The following is a 25,077-nucleotide window of genomic DNA, read 5'->3' as shown; positions in this document are numbered from 1 at the left end:
ATCGCATATAGCCTAGGCTAGCTTCGAATTTCATATGCAGTCAAGGATGACTTAAAATTTTTTAATTTTTATTTATTTATTTTTGGATCTCTCCCTGTAGCCCCAGCTGACCTGGAACTCGTTATGTAGACCAGGCTGGCCTTGAACTCACAGATATCTGCCTCCCAAGTGCTGGGATTAAAGGTGTGCGCCACCACGCCCGGCCCTAAAAATACAATTTTTACCTAATTCAAAATGTCAGTTTTTGCTGGATTTTCCACTGTGGCTGGTTATCTCTTTTATTAATTATTATCTGGTTGAAAGTCTGGTTTTGCAACAATTACCAGATAAAGAGATTCTATTAATAAAAAGAATGCATTTGGGGCTGGAGAAATGGGTTGGCACTTAAGACCACTGGCTGCTCTTGCAAAGGACCTGGGTTCAATTCTCAGCACCCACATGGTGGCTAACAACTGTTTATAACTACAGTTCCAAGGGGATCTGTTGCCCTCTTCTGATCTCCATGGGCACTGCATGACACAGGTGCACTTACAGACATGCAGGCAATGCACTTATACACGTAAAATAAAAATAATAAAATATTTTTTAGAAAAAAGAATGTTCTTAATATAATTGTCTATCCTTATCCTTTTTTTAAGTGAAAATTTGATAGGCATGTGCCTATGATGCCAGCATTGGGGCATAGAGACAAGCAGATCTCCTAGGAGCTTGTTAGCCAGCCATTCTAGCTGAAATGGTGAGCTTTTAGTTCAGGGAGTGACCCTGTCTCAAGGCAATAAAGCCGAGAGTGATAGAGGATACCAGCATTGTCCTTTGCCTCCCTAGTGTGGACATTCACCAGTCATGTACAAAATGTTGACTAGTTAAAACATTGTAACTTGTACATTTTCCTGACCACATTAGCTTAGGTCAAAACAATAAATGATCTGAATGTTATACCAGTGTAATCCAGCACTTGGGAGGCTGAGGCAAAAGGACCCAGAGTTTGAGACCATCCTGGTCACCATAGCAGGATCCTGTCTCAAAACAACAAACAGCGATAAGCACAGGAGTAGGGTCTGGAAAGATGGTTCAGTAGTTAAGAGTACTTGCTGCTCTTGTAGAGAACCCAGGCTTGGTTCCCAGCACTCACATGGCAGCTAACAACCATCCATAGCTCTAGTTCCAGGGGATCCTACGCCCTCTTCTGACCTCCACAGGCATTGCAGGAGATGGATGCACTTAAATGTAGGCAAAACACTCATACATGTAAAATAAGTCCAAAAAGAGAAAAAAAAAAGGAGTATATAAATGATAAGGACTCTGGGAAACTGTTCTTCAGCACTGACTGCCTTCTCAACAAATTGGTGTTCTAGTATCTCAGCTCTCTCCTTTGCCTGTAAATCTCTTGGCAAGATCCCTTATTGTCCCTGATAGCCATGGTGGTGGCTTTTCACTGTTAAACTGCTGGTTGATTTGTTTTTATTAGTAGCTGGTTTTTACTGTTTGTTGTGCTTACTGTTAAGGAGGTCATTTGCTTGCTTTGTTGGACCTGGCTAATGCCTGTATTTGCCTGTATTCATATTTATTCCATGATTCACTTATTGAACATTTTGTTACACTTCTTTCACTTGTCAACTCTACTAGGCAAATGAATGGTTGTTTCTGTACACAAAATTAGCTGTCATAATTAGTAATCTGGTAATCATAAATACATATTTCAGCCAAGTAATAGAATTTCAGTTTATTAAGCCAGAGGTGGTGGCACGTGCCTGTAATCCTAGCTACTCTTGAGGTAGAGTCAGGAGGACTGAAGCAGGTATGAGGCCAACCAGGAGATACATGGCAAGACCCTGTCTAAAAAACAAAACCAAAAAAGCCTACTTAATTCATGCATTCACCCAGTATTTACCAAATACATTTTATGGATCAGTAACTATTTTAGGTGTTTGGAATGTATAGTTGAACAAAACAGATTAAAGTCTGTGCCTTTGTAAAAGTACTTACATTCTAGTGTAAGTGTGGTGGAGTAGAAAACAAATACAGTCAACAAATAAGATGTATACTTACAGGTGATTAAGTGCTTCTGGAAAAATAGGGCAAGAGAATCATAATAGAGGCTACTAGTGGTCAGGGAATCTCATCCCCTTGCAAATGTGAGACTGAAACAAAGACTTGAAAAAAAGTGGAATTATGAGCCTTGGGGAGCTGTGGTCCAGAAGAAACAACCAGTGTGAAGGCCAGAAGGAGGGTGTGTCAGACATATTTAAGGAACAGCAAGGGAAAAATGTGGGCAGAGTAGGATGAGGAGAGCAAGGCTGTATGGTATGTGCATGTCAGTGCAGGTGCCTACAAAGGCCAGAAGAGAGTATCAGATCCCTGAACTGGAGTTAAAGGTGGTTGTGAGCCACCTTATGCTGGTGCTAGGAACCAAACTTGTTCTTAACCGCTGAGGCTTCTCTCTAGCCCCAGTGGTATTTTTTTAATCCCCTCAGATGTGCTGCGAAATACAAACCAAGAACTTGGTAAATTCTCCTTTTGTTTTCCTGTAAAAAATGATGGAGTTAAAACGTTCTTGGGGTTATTTTTTAGTATTGAAAGGCAGACCACTTCTTGCTTCAAAGCCAGTCTTCAGGAAGCACTCCATTTGATGAAATTGTATTATTGATTACGTTGTCTCCATTATCTCAACATATAAGTCTAAAATGCTTTTGCATTAAAAGAAAAAAGAAAACTTAAGCCTTTTAATTTTACTTAATATAAAATAGAACTTTGAAAAAAAATAGTGTGGGGCTGGCTAACAACTGTCCATAACTCCAGTTAAAGGGGATCCGATGCCCTCTTCTGACCTCCTTGGGCACTGTGTGACACGGGTGCACTTACATACATGCAAGCATTTATACTCATACACATAAAAGTAGATAAATCAGCTGGGCGTGGTGGCGCATGCCTTTAATCCCAGCACTCGGGAGGCAGAGGCAGATGGATCTCTGTGAGTTCAAGGCCAGCCTCGTCTACATAGTGTGTTCTAGGACAGTTGGGGCTACAGGGAGACCCTGTCTCAAAAAGACAAAAAAAGAAGATAAATTAAAAAAAATTAGAAGGTATTTTCTGTACTGGCTGGGCTGATGCTGAGCAAATGAAAAACAAGTAATAATGAGCTAAGACATTTATCTAGCTGTTCTATACAGATAATGCCTAGTATGTAGGGTAAGACTGAACTACTAACCACTGATCCTCTCCTCATAGGGGTTGGTCTTATCCATTTAAAAAGTTGCCTTGCTTTGAAGAGTTAGTGGACAGTGTTGAGCAACTGGTCACCATCAGAATAGGTACATTTCAGTTAGAATTTAGGTTTATAAGAAGACAAATTTTCAACTTTATGAGAATAGCCTAGACTTAGGTTTTCATGCTTGAAAATCTCATTTCGTTTTGGTCTGCACAGCTTTCATGATGCAGTCTAAGGTAATAACAGTATAAAATTCTTTGTAGGATCTATGCCTCCTGGTCTGGAAAAAAAAAATTCTTTTGTCAATCCGGTAATTTCATGGTAGATGACTGATAGAGTCTTCTGTGAGTAGACAAGAAGCTGGGCAGTTCAGGTGCTGAAATTCATAATAACTCTGGAAGCTTTTCTCAGTTTTTTGTTTTACCAAGTGCTTCATCTGAATGGTTGTTTATCAGTAACAGATTGATTGAATAGTTGAGAAAGAAGAGGATACTAGTAATTCAAGTTGCTGAGAAGGTCCCAACACCTGGACTGATTTTGCCATTTGAGATCATGCAAAGAGCAATGCCTCCCGCATCCATCATTGCCTGCACACCAATTTAAAAGAGGAAAAAGGGTGTCCATAGTATCCCAGGGTGATCTCCCCCGTCTGCTGCCACAGTATTGTGTAGAGCTCTAGTATGTGTGTGAAATAGATTTCAAAGAAACCATAAATTTGGAGAAGCTATCTAAAATTGTACATAATAATTTGAAAGCAGGCACTAATTTGACAGGGAAGTTAAGATACTAAGAGTGGGGCTGGAGAGATGGCTCAGGGGTTAAAAGCACTGACTGCTCTTGCAGAGGACCCAGGTTCAATTCCCAGAATGCCTTCTTCTGGTCTTTGAATGACACAGGTGCACTTACATACAGGCAGGTAATACACTCATATTTTATTATTAAATTCGAATTAAAAACATTTAGGAGACATGAGACCGTTTTAATGCACTTAAATTCACACTGTTGACACTGGTATTTTCATCTAGCCTCAATGTCTATTTTTCATTTAGGTTCATTTAGATAAGTAGCTACAAGTAACAGGTTTCCTTTTTATAATACCTTTATTCTTTGAGAATTTTACACATGTATATAATTTATGTTAATCATATCTACCCATTTGTGACAAGTTTCTTAATAGCTCAACTTTAAAATCTTCAGGTTCTGGAATCAAATTGCTCTGAAGTCAGGAGTATCTGACCAGTGGCCTCCAGAGCGCACCCCCCCGAAGGATAGCTGCAAATGTGGCCCAACACAAAAGAATAAACTTAAAACATTTTGGGGTTTTCATATTTTTTTTTCTTTCTTTTTTTTTTTTTTTTTTGGTAGTTTGCACAGGGAGAACTCCGTAAATGATAATATGGCCCAGTGTTTCAAAAAGCTGGACACAATCACTAAATACTCAAATTGAAATATTTGTATCACAGTTCAGTAGCTATAACAAATGTATGCATTCTTTACTGAACTTTTGTGTGTAACAAGAGCAGTGCTGAGAACTCTTGACAGGTACTTGGAAAGGTTGTTTCTATGGTTTAGTTTTCCAGCCTTACAGGTGATTGAAAGGGTAGTAGAGATATACTTGATTAATAGAGTACAAGGAGAGCTAAGTAAAATACTTTACCTGTTACATTGCTAAATGCTTAATAAAGTCCAAGGGCTGTTTTCAACATTCAGTAAATAACTGACCTAATAGGATTAGAGGTAAGGGTAAAATAGAGGCAACCTTTTCCATTAGGAGAGAAAACTGTGAAAGAGTAAAAACTTAAGTTAGTGTTTGGATCCTAATTGCCACACAGTTGCTGTTTTTAATCTATGGAACTCCAGCTTCTTCCTTAGTAAAATAGGGGTACTGTTTAATCTAGTTGTAGGTTGTTATGAGAGAACTATGTACTTAAGTACCTATTTGGTACATGTTAGGCTTGAAGTAGCTACAGAAAGAGTTGGGTTTAACCTTGCATTCAATTCAAGGTAGGAAGATCATGTTGCTAGGCAGGTAGGGGAAGAAACCACTTTGCTTGATAGGACTTAGACAAATTGGACAGCTCTTGGAAGAGTTCCCTAAAGATATATCATTGTATTGACACTTTTATTGTCTTTACTAACCTGCCTGTGTAGATTCTTGTTATTGTGCCATATCTGTGTTTCTCCCACATTCCTACATTTATTTTGTGCCCATTATGCCAGTAATGAGAAGGGGGTGGCTAAGGAAGTAAGCCGCCTGAAAGCAGTAGCTTATTACAGCTGCTAATATAAATTCCCATAGCATGTAGTCAGTATTACTTGCATGATAATTGAGTAGATGGGATAAGTGTTGACATCAAAAGAAACTTGAGTCACATAGTGTATAGTTATTAGTGTCTTTTTAGAAAAATTATTTTTATTCTATGTATATATGAGTGTATTACCTGCCTGTATGTAAATGCACCTGTGTCATTCAAAGGCCAGAAGAAGGCATTCTGGGAATTGAACCTGGGTCCTCTGCAAGAGCAGTCAGTGCTTTTAACCCCTGAGCCATCTCTCCAGCCCCACTCTTAGTATCTTAACTTCCCTGTCAAATTAGTGCCTGCTTTCAGCTTCTCCAAATTTATGGTTTCTTTGAGACTACTTTTGGATGACTGTGAGGCACTCTCTTAGGTATGCAGTTACTATAAATTTTCAGCAAAAACAACAGTATTTGGTAAGCCAAGGAGATGAAAACATCTGGTTTGGAAAGATTTAAAGGCTTGATCTTGGACCTCTTAAGAGACTTAGGTTTGTTGTGATCCAAAATTTGTATAGATATCTTAAAAAATTTTTTTCACCCCCTAGAATGATCTTATATAATTATGTGGCATCTTCTAATCCTTCTTTAGTAAGAAGGAAAAATCTAAAATTAGCTTTATTCAAGTGAAGGCAAACTAACATACATTTTTGTCTCTTTTCTTTCTTCCTTTTCTTTTTTTGTTAAGTAGGATGAGTTCTGAACGTCGAAAAGAAAAGTCTAGAGATGCAGCCAGATCTCGGCGAAGCAAAGAGTCTGAAGTTTTTTATGAGCTTGCTCATCAGCTGCCACTTCCCCATAATGTGAGCTCACATCTTGATAAAGCTTCTGTTATGAGGCTGACCATCAGTTATTTACGTGTGAGGAAACTTCTGGATGCTGGTGAGTTCTCAGGAGCATAAGCGACCTGAAAATTAGAAATTTAAAGTATTTAGAAATTATTTTTAGCAGGTAGTAATAGTGTTTTCTTATTGTTTATATGAATGTTAAGCCTGTCTGCAGTGTCCTGCAGTGCCCAAGGAGGACAAAAGGGTGTTGGATCCCCTGGAACTGGAGTTAATGCACAGTTGTTCACTGCCATGTGGGTGCTGGATTTTGACCCTGGGTCTTCTGCAAGAACAACCAGTGCTCTTAACCTCTGAGCCATCTTTCTAGCCCCAGTGATTTCTTTTAAAAGATTTTTTTTTTCAAACACACACACAGAGATACACAAGCATGGGTGCTAGGAACCAAACTGTAGTCTTGATGATTAAGCAACAAGCACTCTTAACCATTGAGCCTATTTATGTTGTAATATGTATATTTTAAATCTTTTCAGTAACTTTTACTATATTTACCAAGCTTTGGTTTTTCCTAATCATTTTTCTATTGTAAGTTGTTTCGTTTTGCCCCTTTTTTAAACTCTTAAAAATGTATTAGCTCTTGGTACATTATCATGACCAGTGAATAACTATTATAACACAATAAAGTTGTCATTGCTCATTTGAGTTTGTTTTACCCCCTTCAACATAGTCTCAATTCTTCTTCAACATGGCATCCCTTTTATTACTTGCTTTTAAAGTTTCATTCAGAAATTTTCAAGATAACTGCCCCCCCATATTTTCTTTTGTTCTGCCTGCCTTCTTTTTAAGATATGAGCCTTCTTTTTTTTTCTTCAATGATTTGTCATTATTTTAAACAGTTATGTAAAGCAACTTGAAAAATCTAATTTAGTCTTCTTAGCACTTGGCCTCAACTCAGAGCTGTTCTGTATTCAATGCTAATGACAAAAAATGAAAATATACAGAAAAATATGTGCTGTGACTATTAAAATATCTGAGAGAAAAATTTTTAACAATACCTAAGCATTGCATCATGTTAAGTATAACTTTTATTTCCTCTGTGTCCTTTAGGGGATCTGGATATTGAAGATGAAATGAAAGCACAGATGAACTGCTTTTATCTGAAAGCCCTGGATGGCTTTGTTATGGTGCTCACAGATGACGGTGACATGATTTACATTTCTGATAACGTGAACAAATACATGGGGTTAACTCAGGTAAAGCCCCCAGGTGTGACGAGCACTTCTGGATGGTTTATGGTTCTATGATACAGGTCTAATTTTTTTTAATGTGCTTACAGTTTGAACTAACTGGACACAGTGTGTTTGATTTTACTCATCCGTGTGACCATGAGGAAATGAGAGAAATGCTCACACACAGAAATGGTGAGAAGAAAAGTCTGTTGTTCGATTTAATATGACAGGTGGTTTTCAGTCAGATCACTGTTATTTAAATTTTTTGGTACTGCACTGATTTAAGGAGGAACAGTATTCCATTTTTAAAAAAATATTTTTATTTTATGTGTATGAGTGTATTGCCTGCATGTAAGTGAGTGCACCCATGTTGTGCAATGCCATGGAGGTCAGAAGAAGGCTTTGGATTCCCCTGGAACTGGAGTTAAGGATGGTTCGTAGCTGCCATGTGGGTGCTGGGAATCGAACCCAGGGCCTCTGCAAGAGCAGTCAGTGCTCTTAACCGCTGAGCCATCTCTCTAGCCCCAATATTCCATTTTTAAAGTTAAAACTATTCTTTGTCAAAGCTGTTATTATTCTGTGCTTTAGGAATTTCATGAAAGTTCTTAAAAGCTCATGGAATTTCATAAGTAATTACATGCATCAGTAGATAAAATGGAAAAATAAATAAACTAAAGACCAAGAGAGTTACAAATTATAATATAGCATTAAGGCAAGAAGTCTTAATACAAATGGCAGATAATATGATCTTAGTGTTTGAAGCTACAGTCCCAGTTTGAGTCCAGGCTTTGTCAAGTCCCAGGAAGGAGAAAAAAAAAAAGCAAAGTTGATCCGGAATTTGTTTTTAAGGTTTATTTATTTTATGTGTGTGTGAGTGCCTGCCATGTATGTGTACCGTGTGTATGCCTGGTGTCTGAGGAAGCCACATGAAGGTGTTAGATCCCCTGGAACTGGAGTTGTAGGTGGTTGTTTGCTTCTTGTAAGTGTTGGGAACTGAACCTGCGTCCTCTGGAAGAGCAGCAAGTGCTCTTAACCGCTGACCCATCTCTCCAGCCCCAGGAATGGTTTCTTAAATAATAAAATACTTCAAGTTTTTTGTAAAGTACATTACATCTTCAATCATAAATTTTTGGCAATTGAAGTTTTTCATACTCATGCCTTAAATAAAGTATACTGGTCATAATTAAGCCTTTCTTACATGAATAAAAGTTACCATGGTGAAAATTTTATGCTCTGTAAGTTTTTGTTGTTTTCCAATTTAAATATAGTGTCTGTTCATATATTAAATAACTACTTAGCTTACAGTATGTTTTAGTTTTCTTTTTTATATCAGAATATTTTCTCATCTCTATTGATAGAATCTTCTGTACTAGAGCACTGTTCTCTGTACTTTTTAGCTTTAAGTCTTCTGTTAACAGCATAAGTAGCAGGTAGAATTTTTATTTTACTGAAGAAACTGACCAATATTACTTGGTTGTTAGCTAATGGCAGGGCTTGGATTGAACTTGGAAAGTATGGCTTCAGAGCTCATGCTTGTTAGGACTTCAGAGCTCTTTGTGTTGAATTCCCACCACATTCTACTGCCTTTTTTCACCATCATTTGGTGCCTTCTCTTGCTTTTTAATTCTTATGATTTTACTGTGACACTGGAAGATAAATGCATACTTTCTAGATTCTGTATAAATACTAAGTGTGCTCTGAGCAAGGTTCTAAGTGGGTTGTCAGTGAGCCCTAGTGTTTAGACTTGATGCTTGTATTGAGTGCTCAGCCCTCGCTGACAATGGACTATAAATGGGTGGTTATTAGGAAGCTTTGTTTTGATTTGGTCACAATGATAGTGTGCTATTCTAAATCAGATATAACCTACTTAATACAATTTAAATGTGTGTTTTGAACCAAGTGTACTTTAAGTTTTTTTGGTTTATTTTTATTTTATGTGTAGGAATGTCTTGCCTGCATATATGTCAATGTACCATATGCATAAAGTACCCACAGATATCAAAAGAGGGTGTCGGGTCCCCTGGAACTGGAGTTACAGATGGTTGTTAGCTACCATATGGATGCTGGGAACTGAACCTGGGTCCTCTGCAAGAGTACCAATGCTCTTAACTGCTGGGTCATCTCTCCAGCCCCAAATGAACATTTTAAAAAAATTTTTTTCAATTAAATAATATTTATTTCATTCATAAAGGGAAATAACTTATTTTAATTGGATTTTTATGCTTTTCATACAATATGATTTGATATTATGTAAATCCCCCTCTGCTAGCTGCATTGCCCCTTATTGCCCCCCCCATCCAATTTCATGAACTCCATTATATGTATAAAGGCCTATAGAGTCTAATTTGTGTCCCCAAGGCCCTTCAATGTGGGTCCAACCACCAGAGCCCAGTTAACCTACGAAAAGTCCCATTCTTGAAAGAGACAGCCTTTTCCTGTCCCAGCACCATCAACTGCCAAAATTTTCTTAGGTTGGGTTGGGGTTTCTGACTCACTTCTCCATGTCTATGCTTGAATTTTATCTAGTTTGAGCTTACATGAACTTGTACATGCTGAAAGGACATATTTTTTAAAGTTATTTTGTAGTTCATGAATTTATGTTTTGTTAGGAAACTAAAAATGAGAAGCTGTTGTAAATCATCACATTTTAATGATATGCCAAGCACCATTGCTGTGTTCATACAATAGTGGCACTATTCTTTAGCTTCTAATAGACCCTTTAGAACTTAAGTTATTATAAAATGTGATTTTTTTAGGAGTCGAAAATTTAATTCTCTAAAAATATTTTTCCATTAAGAAAATACTAATATATTTTCAGTTACTTTGTTTTTTAAATTTTTATCTATCTGCTGCACACACACCCCCCCTCCCCCCGCAGCCTGTGGTATCATCCAAACAAGTTTGGTTCTTTGTCCATCTTTTAAAAATTCACTCTTGATGCTTCTAGTCATTTGTTTGTTCGTTCATTCACTCACTCCCTCACTCCCTCACTCATTCACTCATTAAAGGAGGGGCAAGCAGGGCCATTGAACCCTCACCAGAGTCTCCAGTCACTCTTCCCAGCTTCTAGTCCTTTTTAAACTCAAATAACTTGCATCAGCACCAGAAATGCTCCAGCTTTGTTTCATTCTGTTATTAAGAATGAGTTTAAACCAGAGTTCATCTTCCCCAAGACTCTATCATTTCTAGCTAACTCAATATATACTTGCTCTCTTATTTTCTACTTGATAGGATTCTTTTAATACCTTAATCCTCAAAATTTCCAGACCTTGTTTTGATTTCTCTCCTTCTTTATAACCATAATTTTCACATTTTAATAGATAATGCCTCTGCCTTTTGCTGTCCTTTGCTCACCTACTACTGCTACTGACAGCCCCTCATCACCATCACTGTATTAAAATTCTAACAAGTTAATGTTCCTTTGGTTTTGAATTGTGTTCCCAGGTCAGAAGTTTTGAAAAGTTGCATGTTAGGTCAAGGCTCTCCACAGTAACAGCCCTAACTGTTCCTTATTTTGCCCTTTTATTCTTTTACATGTACTTTATATTATAACAAACAATCCTAGTTTAGCTTCTATGATAAGCATCATGACCAAAAGCAACTTGGGAAGGAAAGGGTTTATTACGTTCTTACAGGTTCATCATTAAAGAAAGTCAGTGCAGGGGTTCAAGGCAGGAACCATGGAGGATTGTTGCTTACTGGCTTACTTAGCTACCTTTCTTTTTTAAATTTATTTTATGTGTATGAGTGTATTGCCTGCATGTGTGTAAGTGCACTTATGTCATGCAATGCCCGCAGAAGTCAGAAGAGGCCGTCAGCTCCCCTGGAACTGGAGTTTTGGACAACTGTTAGCCGCCCTCTGGGTGCTGGGATTTGAACCTGGGTCGTCTTCTGTAAGAGCAGCCAGTGCTCTTAAGCGCTGAACCATCTCTCCAGCCCCTCAGCTGCCTTTCTTAAACAGCCTAGGCCCACCTTCCTAGGACTAGTATCAGCCACAGTGGGCTGTGCCCTCCTACACCAACTGGCAAGTAAGAAGATGCCTCACAGACTTTGTACAGGACAGTCTGATAGAGGATATTTCTCATTTTTGAGATTCCCTTGTCAGCTCTAGTTGGTGTCAAGTTGACAAAAACTAACCAGTGCACAAACTAGTGGTTAAGTCTTGAGTATTTACTGTGCATTACATTGCTGTTGACATACTGTATCTATTAAATGTTTAATTTCTTCAAGAAAGGTGATGCATCTAATTTTATTCATCTTTTCATCACCTGCAGTATACACCCAGGTACTGAATAAGTCTTTTGTATTTGATTTTTTTCCTGAGACTTCTTAGTAGTTTTATATATCCTAAAATGTACCCATTTAGTGTACATTTCAGTGATTTTTAGTATATTTGTAGACATATACCCACTACCACCATAGTTAATTTTAGAAAAATTCCATTACCTCAAAAGAAATTCCTCACATTTAGCTATCATCTGTTTCCCTTTACCTATAGTTCAGTTCTGAGCCAACCACTAATCTACCTTCTGTCTCTGGATTTCTCTGTTATCTCTGCTTTATTTGTGTGACTTTTTCTTTATTTCTGTGGTGCCAGGGATCAAACCCAGGGCCTCATGCATGCTAAGTACTCTTTCACTGAGCTATATTCCTAGCCCCTTGTTACTTTTAGTACAAAAAAAAATTTTTTTTTAAGATAAGGTCTCATTATATTATATAGCCCATGCTGACCTCTGGAGTTCACTGTGTAGATCAGGTTGGCCTACAATTCTCTATCTTTCTGCCTGAGCCTCCCAAATGCTGAGATTATAGGTATGGACCACTATGACTTGCTTTCTGTAACTTGATAAAACAGTCAATCTCAGTTTCACATACCTAAATGCTATGTACTACTAAAAAGAAAGTTGGTATTTTAAAAGTTCTATAAATATATTGCTGCTTATTCAAAATTGAATTCTTACATTTGGTAAAGAACATGAAGTATTGCTCGAATTCATTTTTTGGGACATGCATATTGTATGCTGATAGCATAGCTGTGGGGCAAATTTGTACTATTTTCATATTTCCATGTACTTTACTGGCACAAATGGGTAACTTGTCAAAATATGGATTCTCTTACCACAAATTCAGGGAATCACTGAAGTCTTAAACACTATCACTGAGTGGATCTGTCAGACTTCTTGAATGTGTGGCGTGGGTGAACAGGAATAAATCACTGTGTAAATACTGAGATTTTCAGTAAAAGCCATGTAGATGCTGGTCATTTTGCTACTCTTGTAACAAATTTGTATGTTTACTTATGGTTTAAAACTATTTCATTTTTTCATTAGGCCCAGTGAAAAAGGGTAAGGAACAAAACACGCAAAGGAGCTTTTTCCTCAGAATGAAATGTACCCTAACTAGCCGGGGGAGAACTATGAACATAAAGTCTGCAACATGGAAGGTAAGTAAAGATGGTTGGTGATTGTGCACTTGGTTCATAGACAAATTCATACATCTAGATGTTGCTAGTATTAAGACAGCTTTCACTGGAAGTGGTGCCTCACCAGTAATTCTAGCTTGTGGGAAGCAGAAGCAGGAGTATCACTACAGGTTTGAGGGCAGCAAGCTAACCTGATTAGTTGGCTTGGCCACCATCTAATATCTGAATCCTGATAAGAGTTTAATTTTCTATTCATTACTGTATCATTTCTTTGCTTGGTGTTGAATCATAATCACAGAACAAATCAACTACAATGCTCTCAGATGGGTTAAAAAACTAAAACAGCTGGCCGTGGTGGCGCATGCCTTTGGTCCCAACACTCGGGAGGCAGAGGCAGGCAGATCTCTGTGAGTTCAAAGAAACCACCCTGGTCTACATAGTGAGTTGCAGGACATCTGGGGTTACAGAGAGACCCTGTCTCAAAAAGACCCGGAAAAAAAAAAAAAAAAAAAAAAACTAAAACAACCCAGTCTTATACAAGGGGACCTTTAAAAAAAATTGGTTTTATGTATATGAAGGTTTTGCCTGCATGTATGTTAAATGCACCATGTGCATACAGTGCCTGAGGAAGACAGAAGGGGGCATCAGATCCCCTGGAACTGGTGTTAAAGATAGTTACCACCACATGGATGCTAGGATCTAAACCTGGATCCTATACAGGAACAGCAAGTGCTTTTAACTGCTGAACCATCTCTCATCCACATCCCCACACCCCTGGCCTTTTAACAATGACTTGTACACAGGGGTAGATAATGAATGGTGTTACAGAGAAGATACTTTGTATTTTCAAAGATAGACTTAACTAATTTTAGCAAATTTTATCAAAGCTTATTTGCTATGTCAGACTCAACTACTTGCCTGCAATTTTTTTCTAAAAAGATAATTGCTTATTTTCTTACTCATACACAGGTGCTTCACTGCACAGGTCATATTCATGTATATGATACCAACAGTAACCAACCTCAGTGTGGGTATAAGAAACCACCCATGACATGCTTGGTGCTGATTTGTGAACCCATTCCTCATCCATCAAATATTGAAATTCCTTTAGACAGCAAGACTTTTCTTAGTCGACACAGCCTGGATATGAAATTTTCTTATTGTGATGAAAGGTAAAAATAATTCTATTTTACAATTTAAGATTTTGTATTAGTCTGTAGCCTTTTAAAACATTCACTATAGTAAGTTATATGCATCCCTGATATTGAATATAATGCTATATCCTGGAACCCAAAAATAGAAGATTAACTTTTTAAACAGCCACATCTATTAGACATTGACCGTGTACTATGAATACGCTACCAGGTGTTACAGAAGGTGTAGTGGCACACCTGTAAGTTTAGCTACTTGGAAGACTTAGGCAGCAGAAACGTGAGTTCACGGTTAGTTTGGGCAATTTACTGAGACCCTGTCTCAAAAAAACTTTATATTGCTAGGGATGTAGGTCAGAGGTCTATCACTTGTCCAGCATGTATAAAGCCTTGAGTTCAAACCCTGGTACTACAAACAACAACAGAAATCATCAAGTTCTTTTGTTTTAGGGAAATTTTTTCAATTGAGAAAGTGAATTTCAAAGACATATAGCTCATGTAGAGCGGACAACAAAGTTTTGGCTTTCAATCCATTCATTGTCCTTGAGCACCTCTAATTCCACCACTGGTGTCTATCACTATTTCCCATGTCTGTGTACTACTACTGTTCTGTGATTGCCAATTTGATGTGTCTGTCTATAGATATATTTCTGTTTTATAAAGTAAATATTTCTGTTACTGAATTGTACCACTACTGCTCTCAGACAACATGACAAACTGTTGCTTTCTTATGATGCATACTATTGTTAATATATCATGTTAATAGCTAATTCTAACTTTTACCGCCATACATACTCATTTGATCTCTAAATATTATGCCTGTACTGTTTGATTATCTCTCCCCAGCCACTCTTCCTGTCTATCCTTGTGCTCTTGCCATTGAATTCTTTTCATTATCTTTGGCCTGAACTGTTGCCATAGACTCCTGAGCTGCATTCCTGCCAACAGATTTATGCCCTTTTAATCTTATATTTAGGTCATGCCATTCCTTTATTGGAAATGCATCAGTTATGTCTTACCGTATTACAGCTGGGAAGGAGATTTTTATCAAAAGATGGTGTACATTCTGGGTGTGGTTACTTAGACCTGTAATGCCAGCACTTGGAGGAGGGGCTAAGGCAGGAAGGTTGACACAAGTTTGAAGCCAACCTGGACTGTAGATGAGTTCTAGTCCAGCTTGCACAATTGTGTGAGACCTTGGCTTCAAAAACCAAAAAGGAGATGTATGAGTGTGTGTGTGTGTGTGTTTTATTTTTGTTTGGGTTGGGGCACTGATTTTTGAGACGGGGTCTCCCTATACTCCCAGCTGGCCTGGATCTAGCTTTGTAGACCAGGCTGGACTCCATTTCACAGAGATCCACCTGCCTCTGCTTCCCACATGCTGGGATTAGAGGCATGCGCCACCACACCCAGCAAGATGTTTGGTTTTTTAAGGTTGGGGAAAAAAAAAACAACAGACTTTTGCAGTGAAATCTAAGTGTCTTAAAATAGCAAGCAAAGGGCTGGAGAGATGGCTCAGTGATTAAGACCCAGAACCCATGTGACAGGTACCAACCATCTGTAACCAGTTCCAGGGTATCTAACGCCCACTCCTGACCTTCTCAGGCATTCCACGACATGGTTGCACATACATACATGCACACAATACGCTCATATATAAAATGAAAATAATAGCTATTTTTTAAGATGGCAAGCATATCTGGCTCCCTTCCAGTTCTACACCACCCATCTGGATGTGGCGCCGCTATCTTATAGCTTAAGAGATTTAGTGCCTAGAACATTTGCATGTTTTTTCCCTAATCAGCACTGCAGTTTTGTTTTTTAGTCTCCTAACGCACACACGCATGCATGCATGCTCCCCCCCCATCTTCTTTAAGAGCTGTTCTTGTTCCTTTAGAATGAAACTGTCTTATGCCTTGTGCATGCCTCTTAGCATTCATCCTAGTCTTGCTTGTCCCATGTTTTACTATGAGGCTGTATAGCACAGTGGTTAATGGCAGAGATTCTGTAGCCAGATTATGAAATTATGACACTGGTGCCCATATAATAATGGATACATTAGTTCTTCTCTTACCACAATTTTTAATAACCACTGCTTGATAGAGTTAACTTAATAATTTTGCAGAAACACCAGTTTTAATCTCTTAGCACTCACACAGCCCCTCATGCTTTAGACAAAGAAATGTTCACAGAGAACTGACTGTGAAATCACATAATACTGGATTTAGTCCTGACTTGAAGCTTTGGGGCTTCACTGATATTAAACTTACCTAGAAGGGTCAGACTTCAAAGGAGTTTGTTGAGTCCCCAGCCGTGCTGGATAGCTTAGTGTCAACTTGACTCACCTGGGTTGAGGAAACCTCAACTGGGGAATTGCCTTCATTGGACTGGCCTGTGGCCATGTCCATGGGGCATCTTCTTGATTGTTGAGTGATGTGGGAGGGCCCAGCCCACTGTGGGTGGTGCCACCCCGGGAAGGTGGGCCTGTGTTGCATAAGAAAGCAGGCTGAGCAGGGGTCAGGGGAGTAAGTCAGTAAGCAGCACTCCTCCATGGCCTGTGCTCCCGCTCCCGACTCCAGGTTCCTGCCCTGAGTTCCTACCTTGGGCTCCCTGATGAACTGTGACCTGGGAGATGTAAGACAGATAAACCCTTTCCTCCCCAAGTTGGTAGTGGTCAGAGTGTTTAGTCACAGCAATGGAGAAACAAACTAGGACACTGGTATACTTATCATTGGTATCAACTTCAAGAAAAGGAAAAACTCGATGGCTCAGTGGTTAAGAGCACTGGCTGCTTTTGTAGAGGACCCAGATTTGATTTCTGGTTTCTAGCACCCATATGGTGGCTAACAATTGTTTGTAACTCCAGTTCCAGGGGATCCAATGCCCTCTTCTGACCTCCGTGGGCATTGCACAACATGAGTGCACTTACATACATACAAGCCATACCCTTATACGCATAAATAAAAAAGCACATAAATAGAAAGGGGAAATCTGAGAGCTGTTTTAGGGTGTTTATTGCCAGCATGTGAAAGTCTAGTGGAAGTGAAATGCCTACCCTCTTTACTTTTAAAGTTGTAGAGCAGAGATTAAGGGCAGGCTGGGGAGAAAGGAAAGTGACGGGGTAGACATAGCGACATTCCCCTCCTTCTGTGAGAAATTCATACAGTGATCAAGAAGGCAGTCAAAAGACAGCCAACTTAAATGTCACACACAAGGAGGAATCTCTTCTGGTAGGAATCTTTTCTAGGGACTTCTTGGATCCCCCCCATCAAGACATGGAAAACATTTTGTCCAATTTTAAGAAAATCTCACATCAGAGTTCTAACATGCAGGATTAGCAGGATGGCTCAGCAAGTAAAGGTGTTTGCCACTAAGCTTGTTGACCTGAGTTTAATCCCAGGGATTCACATGATGGAAATAGAAAACCAGTTCCTGCAAGTTGTCCTCTGACTTCCACACATGCTGAGGCACACATGTGCCCACACATACACACACAAAGCAAATAAATAAAATGTAATACAGTTTTTAAAATTTTCTAAACCCCAGAATGTCCACAAATGCTGTTTATTTTACTAAGTCATGTTATTTGTGTATCTGCTATGTTCCAGGTGCTGATGTGGAATTGAAGATCAGTAGTTCCGAATCCCCTTAAGATGTGTTTAGTGAATGAATGGCATACTATATAGCTGCTTTTTAGAACACAGGTTTCCTAGTTCAATAAAAATTTCTGAGGACCAGTGATGTAATTCGCTAGTAGAGAGCTTTCATAGCACATGCAAGCTCCTGAGTTCAATCCCCAGCACCTAAACCAAAATGAAATGTTACTAAGTTTTCTCAATCTCTCACTCCCTTACTGGTACAGAGTATGAGCTATGTAATTCTCTAACGTTCAGTTTATTTCTCTTTGCTTCCTTCAATATGAATGAAACTGACCTATTAGGAACTGTGCCTCTTCTGCTTTGGTTTTCAGTGTCCCTTTGGTTTCAGTGAGAAACACTGGTAGACATGTGTTTGAGTAAGAGCTTCCTAAGACACAGTATTCATGGTCTTCATTTATCTCATTCTCCTGCCTGCATCTGAATCATCTCTCTCCACTCTGCTTTGCCTTCATTAATTACATCAATCTTTGTCACCTAAACCATTTTAAATACTTTTGTCTCTGACCTTCTTCCTAGAATTGTCTTCCCTTGTCTTTGACTCTCTTCTACACTGAATTCATACATTTCCTTTAAGAATCTGTCCCTCGCCGTACCATTCCTTCTCATGGACAAGGAGTAATCCCTCAGAACAAGTACCTTATCACTGTTTACCACCTTCTTTCATAAATAGTGTGTCAAGTATACTAGAAGATTGCCTGTGTGCTAAGTTTTCTCTTTGCATTTTTATGCCTAGAAAAGTGCCAGGAATGCAAGTACATGAAGATTTGAATAGTGAAAAAGCATACCTATGGGAATTTTATTTAAATGTATAAAATAATAAAAGAGTAATTCAAATTATTTTTAGGGCTGGATATGTAGCTCAGTGGTAGAGTGCCTGCCTGCATGCACAAGGCCCTAGGTTCCATCCCCAATAGCACAAAAAAGAAAGGGGTGGAGTACCTCAGTGGTATGGCACTTGTCTAGTGTATGTGAGGCCCTAGGTTCAGTCCCTAGAATCACTTTGAACAAGGAAAGAAGGGAGGGAGAGGAGAGGAGGGGAGAGGAGAATTTTTAAAGCACAGTTTATTTTTCTTTGTAATACTGCCATCTAGTGTTGGTGATTCTGGTATATCCTTTTGTATAGAATTGAGGGGTTTGGTTCATATGTTAATAAATCTGCTTTACTTAAGAATAAATGGTAGATCCTACCTTAAACCGTGACAGCACATGTTGTATTACTTATGTACCTTTATTAATAAGATACTTGCTTATGTGCCCTTTTTGTAATATATGTTTTCTTTCTGTTTTGGTTGTTGGTCATAGCACAATGTGTATCTTTTACTTTGTACCTCAGGAGAAAAGTCCTTTGAAATTTAAAGCTGGAACACTTTCCTCATGTTTTGTTCCATGAAAGACTTTAGAAGAAAATGTTTCTAGTTAACATAATATAAAGAGGACAGTCTTTTCTTTCTCATAAGTTGGTTCTCCGGTTTTCCAGACTAAATACAGAGAATAAATTGCTCAAGTTTCCATCTGAAAGGAACTGCCAGGGACCAGCTGTGCTACCTGAATCAGTTTTCAGCCCATTTTCAATTAGATGTCATTCTTTCTTCTGAAATTAATCCTCGTAATTTTATATAACTAATACAAAAACTAAGTAAAAGAGTTCACTTCTAAAAACATCAACAGTAGATACTCCTTTACTCCATTAAGTAGCTGTCCTTGGCTTAAATGATCATGAAATTTTGTAGTAGATAATGATTTCCTAAAGTGAGGCCTAAGCTGTGGGGCCTAAGGTTTATCAGGTAAAGAATTTGACTTTATGAAAACGCTGTAGATTTTAACTGTATTTTAAGATAAATGTGACTGTCTTTAGAATTTTTATCATTTAAGTCAGTAGTATTAGTACTCTGGCTTGCTACCAACAGAATGTATAATGAAATGTGGTAAGAACAGGTAATGAATTTGGGTGAAAGGGATAAGAAAGGTTGAAATCTAGAGGACCTGGAAATGCATGCTATTGCACTTAGTAATTATAGAGTTAGTAAAGGTAGGTTGCAAACTTATGCTGAGCAAAGGACAATCTTTGTATTCCTAACAGAATTACTGAGTTGATGGGATATGAGCCAGAAGAACTTTTGGGCCGCTCAATTTACGAGTATTATCATGCATTGGACTCTGATCATCTGACCAAAACTCACCATGATAGTAAGTGCAATAGAAACTCAAGAGAATCCGATTACTTAAGTCTTGAAATCTCTAGTGTTTGTTCCTCCAACTTTCTGCTTACAATTACCACCCAGTCTTCTTGGACTATAAATATGTTCTCTTCATAAGAAGTCTTGATTGTAAAATTATTGTTTTGTATTTGTTAAAATATTAGTCAAAGTAGAATCACTAATAATATGTAAAACTTACCTGACATTTTAAATATAAAGACTTAAATAATAGTCAGGTGTTACCAATTATTTATCCAGAATATAGACCTAAATACTGAAACCAGTGGTTGGTACATAGAAGGTATTCAGAAAGCTTATTTACTTGAAATAAGCTGGGATTTTGAATTTTACTTGAATATGTCACAATTTTTCATTGGCCATTTTATCTGGACCTCATGTGTTTTTGGTATGATACCAAGTATCATTGAATTAATGTGATTAGCCTTGAGCTAGAGGAAGCCCAAGTCAGCAGTCAGACCATGAATACTCATAAAAGCATCATCATGGTAGATTTGCTACATTCTCCCAAATTGGTAATTAATTTATATTGCATGCACTGCCCCAAAGACTATAGTATAGTATCAACTTAATATATATTAATATGTTAAACACAGTTATTTTTTAGAGTATCCTTGGTTCTCTGGAACTTAAAGAAATTATAGTATTATTTTCTTGAATGTTCACTGTGAAATCAAGCATTAATCATGTCAGTAAAGAGAACTCAGTCATCCTGTCCCTCATTTCTGACTTTGGTTTTTTAGTAAAGATGAGCAAGACAGGAGTTTTATTTTGGGAGTTTATTTTCAGCTCTGCTGGGGCTTTTTCTTGTTATTTTAAACAGTTACAACTACTTCTTTAAATCTCTTTTAAAAGAAACAATGATCCACCTAGCACTTATTTGATTGAAATTTACTTATACTCTCTCTCTCTCTTTTTTCTGATGCTTTTATATTCCTAGTGTTCACTAAAGGACAAGTCACCACAGGGCAGTACAGAATGCTTGCCAAAAGAGGTGGATATGTCTGGGTTGAGACTCAAGCAACTGTCATTTATAATACCAAGAATTCTCAACCACAGTGCATTGTATGTGTGAATTACGTTGTGAGGTAAGCTTGGGAAAGAGAGCAGAAAGGAAACAGTAACACTTTTTGGGTTTACTGTTCCTTTCTAGAAAGAGATGGATTATAAATGCTAACTGAATATTATCTTACTCTCCCTTCACTGAATTATGATTAATGCCCTTATCTACCTGTCCAACTCAGTTATTCAAGTGGTTCCTCTAAATAGTATCAGCTGTTTATTAAAGGCGTTTTGATTCTTAAATTTACCCAATCTTTGGATCAGTTTTCCTTGTACAGTTCTAAGCATATACTCTCTCAGTTATCATGTTATTTTCATAGGGAAAATACTGGCCATGGAATAGTTTCATGCATAGCCCTTTCATTCTCTAGCTTATTGCCTTGGTGAAGTATTGTGTAGGAGAGATGATAACTCAAAAGGTATAATGAACATTACATGAACATCTCTGAGAGCACTGTGATGGTGATGTGACACATGATTTTTGTTATGTTCATGCACTCTTCATTCATTTATGAAGACATAAATGGACATTGTATATTAATCTTCATTTGCTCCGTTTTAAATAGGCTTTGCCTAATTTAGTCCGTCTTCCATATTATTAAAATATTCTAATGTGCCTACCTGGCTGAGTAATACACCTGCCAGGCTGCTAAGATGAGAAAGGGTGCTTCACAGAAAGGGTAACAAGCTGAAACATGGGTGCGAGTAACAATTGTTAGGGAGGTGGGGGTGGGGGGAGAATATTATTACAGAATATCAAAGTCACAAAAGAACTCTGGTTCTAAAACAGTTCTTACAGTATCAGACGTAGTAAGGCATAGAGTTTGATCCCAGTGCCAAAAACATCTCTCTAAAGAAAGGATGACAAAAAAAAAAAAAAAAAAACTAGAAGTAGTAAGAACAAAAACAGGTGACCAAAGTCTTCAGAAGAGGAGTAACCACTGATTTTGTCAGGAAAGCTAAATGTATGAAGCAGTGCTAGAGACTGGATCAAGGACAAGAAATAATGTTATGCTAGGGATGGCAGCACACCCCTGTGAAGCAACCCTTCCCCATCTTAGCAGTGGTCGAAGTGTATTGTAACTGCTTATTTATTTCATAATGGACTATAAGGTACTTGGAGGCAAGGGTTGTATATTTCAGTCTTTGAATCCTCAGTTCTTTTCATAAAGTGAGCATTTAGTATGTTAACCAAAGGAGTGAAAATTGTACATAAATGCCAAACATGAAGCTGGAGTGGTTGCTCATTATCCCTCTTCTAGCCCATCCTGTGAATGACATCACTATTATTATTTTCCTATCACCAAGAAAATATTGCATGGCTTAGCGGTAGGAGTGCTTGCTGTTCTTTCAGAGGACCTGAGTTCAGTTCCCAGCACCCACATTGGGTAGCTTACAACCACCTATAACTTCAGCTTTCTCCTGTAGCAGTGCTGTCTTATGTCCTCCATAGGCACCTGCATGCACATGTGCCTATACACATAAGTATAAAAATAAAATACATAGGAGCTGGGCTTGGTGGCACACACCTTTAATCCCAGCACTTAGAAGGCAGAGGCAGGGGGATCTCTGAGTTCGAGGCCAGCTGGGGCTATTATCAGGAGACCCTGTCTCAAAAAGACAAAAATAAAATACATCTTTTTAAGTAAATATGGCAGCCCTAATAAAGTGTTTGGTCATGGCCAGGCATGGTAGCACATGCCTTTAATTCCCAGCACTGGGAGGCAAAGGCAGGTGGATCTCTGAGTTACAGGCCAACCAGGGCTTACAAGTGAGACCTTCGATTTTGTTGGGTTTTTCTTTTTTAAAAGAGTATGGCCATTGTGTCATCATATTCTAAGATCATTCATACGTTATTTTATGTTTGTTGCATTGTGTGAATCAGCATAAAAACCCTAAAGATTTGCTTATGTCCTTCATATATTGACTTCAAAAGTCCTTTGTTACCACATACTCACCGGAGGATGTCTGAAATTTAAATTAGTTGGATGTTTTAATTACCCTCTACTGTGAATTTCATTAGATTTTTATTTCATGTTGGTATTGGGGGGAGGGTATTTATTTATTTAATGTTTATGAGCGTTTTGCCTGCATGTAAGTATACTGGTCATGCAGTGCCTGTGGAGGCCAGAAGGCAGCATTGAATCCCATGGAACTAGAGTTACAGACGATTGTAGCCATCATGTAGATGTTGGGAACCAAACCCGGATCCCTTTGCAAGAGCAACTAGTGCTCTTATCCACTGAACTATCATCTCTCTAGCCCCTCATATTGATATTTTAAAACTCTAAACGTACGAGGATATATCTCAATGATGGAGCATTTACCTAGCACAAAACCTTGGGTTCATTCTCAAGCACCGGGGGAGAAATGTGGCAATGTATACATGAGAGATCATGCATCTCAAGAAATATTAAGTGCTTCTTAATATTCTTAATAAAGCAGAATTTAAGAGACAGGATCATTTTATAGTCCCTGCCCCCCTCCCTTCTCATTGGGTCAAGTGTTCATTTAAGAATTACTAATCTCTTTTTTTTGACAGTGGTATTATTCAGCACGACTTGATTTTCTCCCTTCAACAAACAGAATGTGTCCTCAAACCAGTTGAATCTTCAGATATGAAAATGACTCAGCTGTTCACCAAAGTTGAATCAGAGGATACAAGTTGCCTTTTTGATAAGCTTAAGAAAGAACCTGATGCTTTAACTCTGCTGGCCCCAGCTGCTGGAGACACAATCATATCTTTAGATTTTGGCAGCGATGGTGGGTATTTAAGTTATTTTGTTAATGTCTTGAACTATGTCTCTTGCTACAAGTACCATTTCAACTGAACTGTACTCCATTTCTTAGTTGATTATCATTTGAACAATGCTTACATTGTGTTTTGCAGTCTTTCTTGAAAGTATTCAGTTAAATAATTTTGTCCCTGTAATTTTATAGCATTGTGCGCGCGCGCACACACACACACACACACACCACACAAAACTGCATAAGTGAATCACACAGTTCTTTTTTTTTTTCTAACAGGGTCACCCTAGTCCCATCCTGCCTATGGGATGTATGTAGACCAGGCTGGCCTTGATCTCCAAAGAGATCCCTCTACTTCTGCCTCCTGAGGGCTGAGATGAAACACACAGATCTTTTTGTAAAAAGGAAATAAAAGGCCTGGAGAGGTGGCTCAGTGGTTAAGAACACTGATCACTCTTCCAAAAGATGTGGGTTCAGTTCCCAGGTCCCACATGGCTGTTAACACCTGTCAAAACTCCAATTCTAGGGGATCCAACACCTTCAGGCCTCTGCAGGCATTGCAGACATGGGTACACTTATGTACATGCAGGCAAAACATATAAAAATAAATTATTTAAAACAAGAAGTAAATATCTGTGTGTGCTAAATTCTTCTGCTCTTTAGATTGACCAGATTTTTTCCCCTGTAGACACCGAAACTGAAGACCAGCAACTTGAAGATGTTCCATTATATAATGATGTAATGTTCCCCTCTTCGGATGATAAATTAACAAGTATAAATTTGGCAATGTCTCCATTACCTGCCTCTGAAACGCCAAAGCCACTTCGAAGTAATGCTGACCCTGCACTGAATCAAGAAGTTGCATTAAAATTAGAACCAAATGCAGAGTCACTAGAACTTTCTTTTACCATGCCCCAGATTCAAGATCAGCCAGCAAGTCCTTCTGATGGAAGTACTAGACAGAGTTCACCAGAGGTAGGTGCTGTGATAGAAGAAAAGGTCATGAATAAATAAATACCTAGTACTAATAGCTTGTCTTAGAACTCTAGATCTGTTTTGATAGTAATAGTCCTCAAAACCCAACAAAAATAGTCTTTTTAACAGCTGTGTTGGGCCAGTACTAGAGGCCACATTCAGCTCTGATTCCAAATCTAGAATGATTCCATTTTAGAGCTTTCTATATGGTTGGGAGTAAATAACCTAGACCCAAACACTGTAACTTGGTAAATGAAGCACAAATAAGTTCAAGTAAGTGGTGAATAATAATTATGAGTTAAAACTGCTAAGTATAGATTAAGCAA

General features: G+C 38.3%; 1 protein-coding gene across 5 annotated transcripts in view; it reads left to right on the top strand.

Moving 5' to 3' along the window:
• Hif1a (hypoxia inducible factor 1 subunit alpha) overlaps positions 1 to 25,077 on the top strand; it is a 48,762-nt gene that overhangs the window by 16,781 nt on the left and 6,904 nt on the right. For 2 of the 5 annotated variants that reach the window (XM_029554757.1, XM_029554758.1), the window contains exons 2-10: positions 6,196 to 6,386; positions 7,397 to 7,542; positions 7,626 to 7,710; positions 12,849 to 12,961; positions 13,910 to 14,112; positions 19,831 to 19,937; positions 20,889 to 21,054; positions 23,571 to 23,791; positions 24,465 to 24,751. In XM_029554757.1, the coding sequence (XP_029410617.1) occupies positions 6,196 to 6,386; positions 7,397 to 7,542; positions 7,626 to 7,710; positions 12,849 to 12,961; positions 13,910 to 14,112; positions 19,831 to 19,937; positions 20,889 to 21,054; positions 23,571 to 23,791; positions 24,465 to 24,751 (1,519 nt within the window). Of the gene's footprint in view, positions 1 to 6,192; positions 6,387 to 7,396; positions 7,543 to 7,625; positions 7,711 to 12,848; positions 12,962 to 13,909; positions 14,113 to 19,830; positions 19,938 to 20,888; positions 21,055 to 23,570; positions 23,792 to 24,464; positions 24,752 to 25,077 lie in introns of all 5 variants that reach the window. The other 3 variants (XM_008850506.3, XM_029554756.1, XM_008850505.3) reach the window with 3 other exon arrangements.

The sequence above is a fragment of the Nannospalax galili genome, unplaced genomic scaffold, assembly GCF_000622305.1.
Source record: "Nannospalax galili isolate Female #2095 unplaced genomic scaffold, S.galili_v1.0 scaffold144, whole genome shotgun sequence".
In the NCBI taxonomy this organism is placed as follows: Eukaryota; Metazoa; Chordata; class Mammalia; order Rodentia; family Spalacidae; genus Nannospalax; species Nannospalax galili.
The sequence above is the reverse complement of the archived record's forward strand: the minus strand, read 5'-3'. Positions and strand labels throughout refer to the sequence as shown.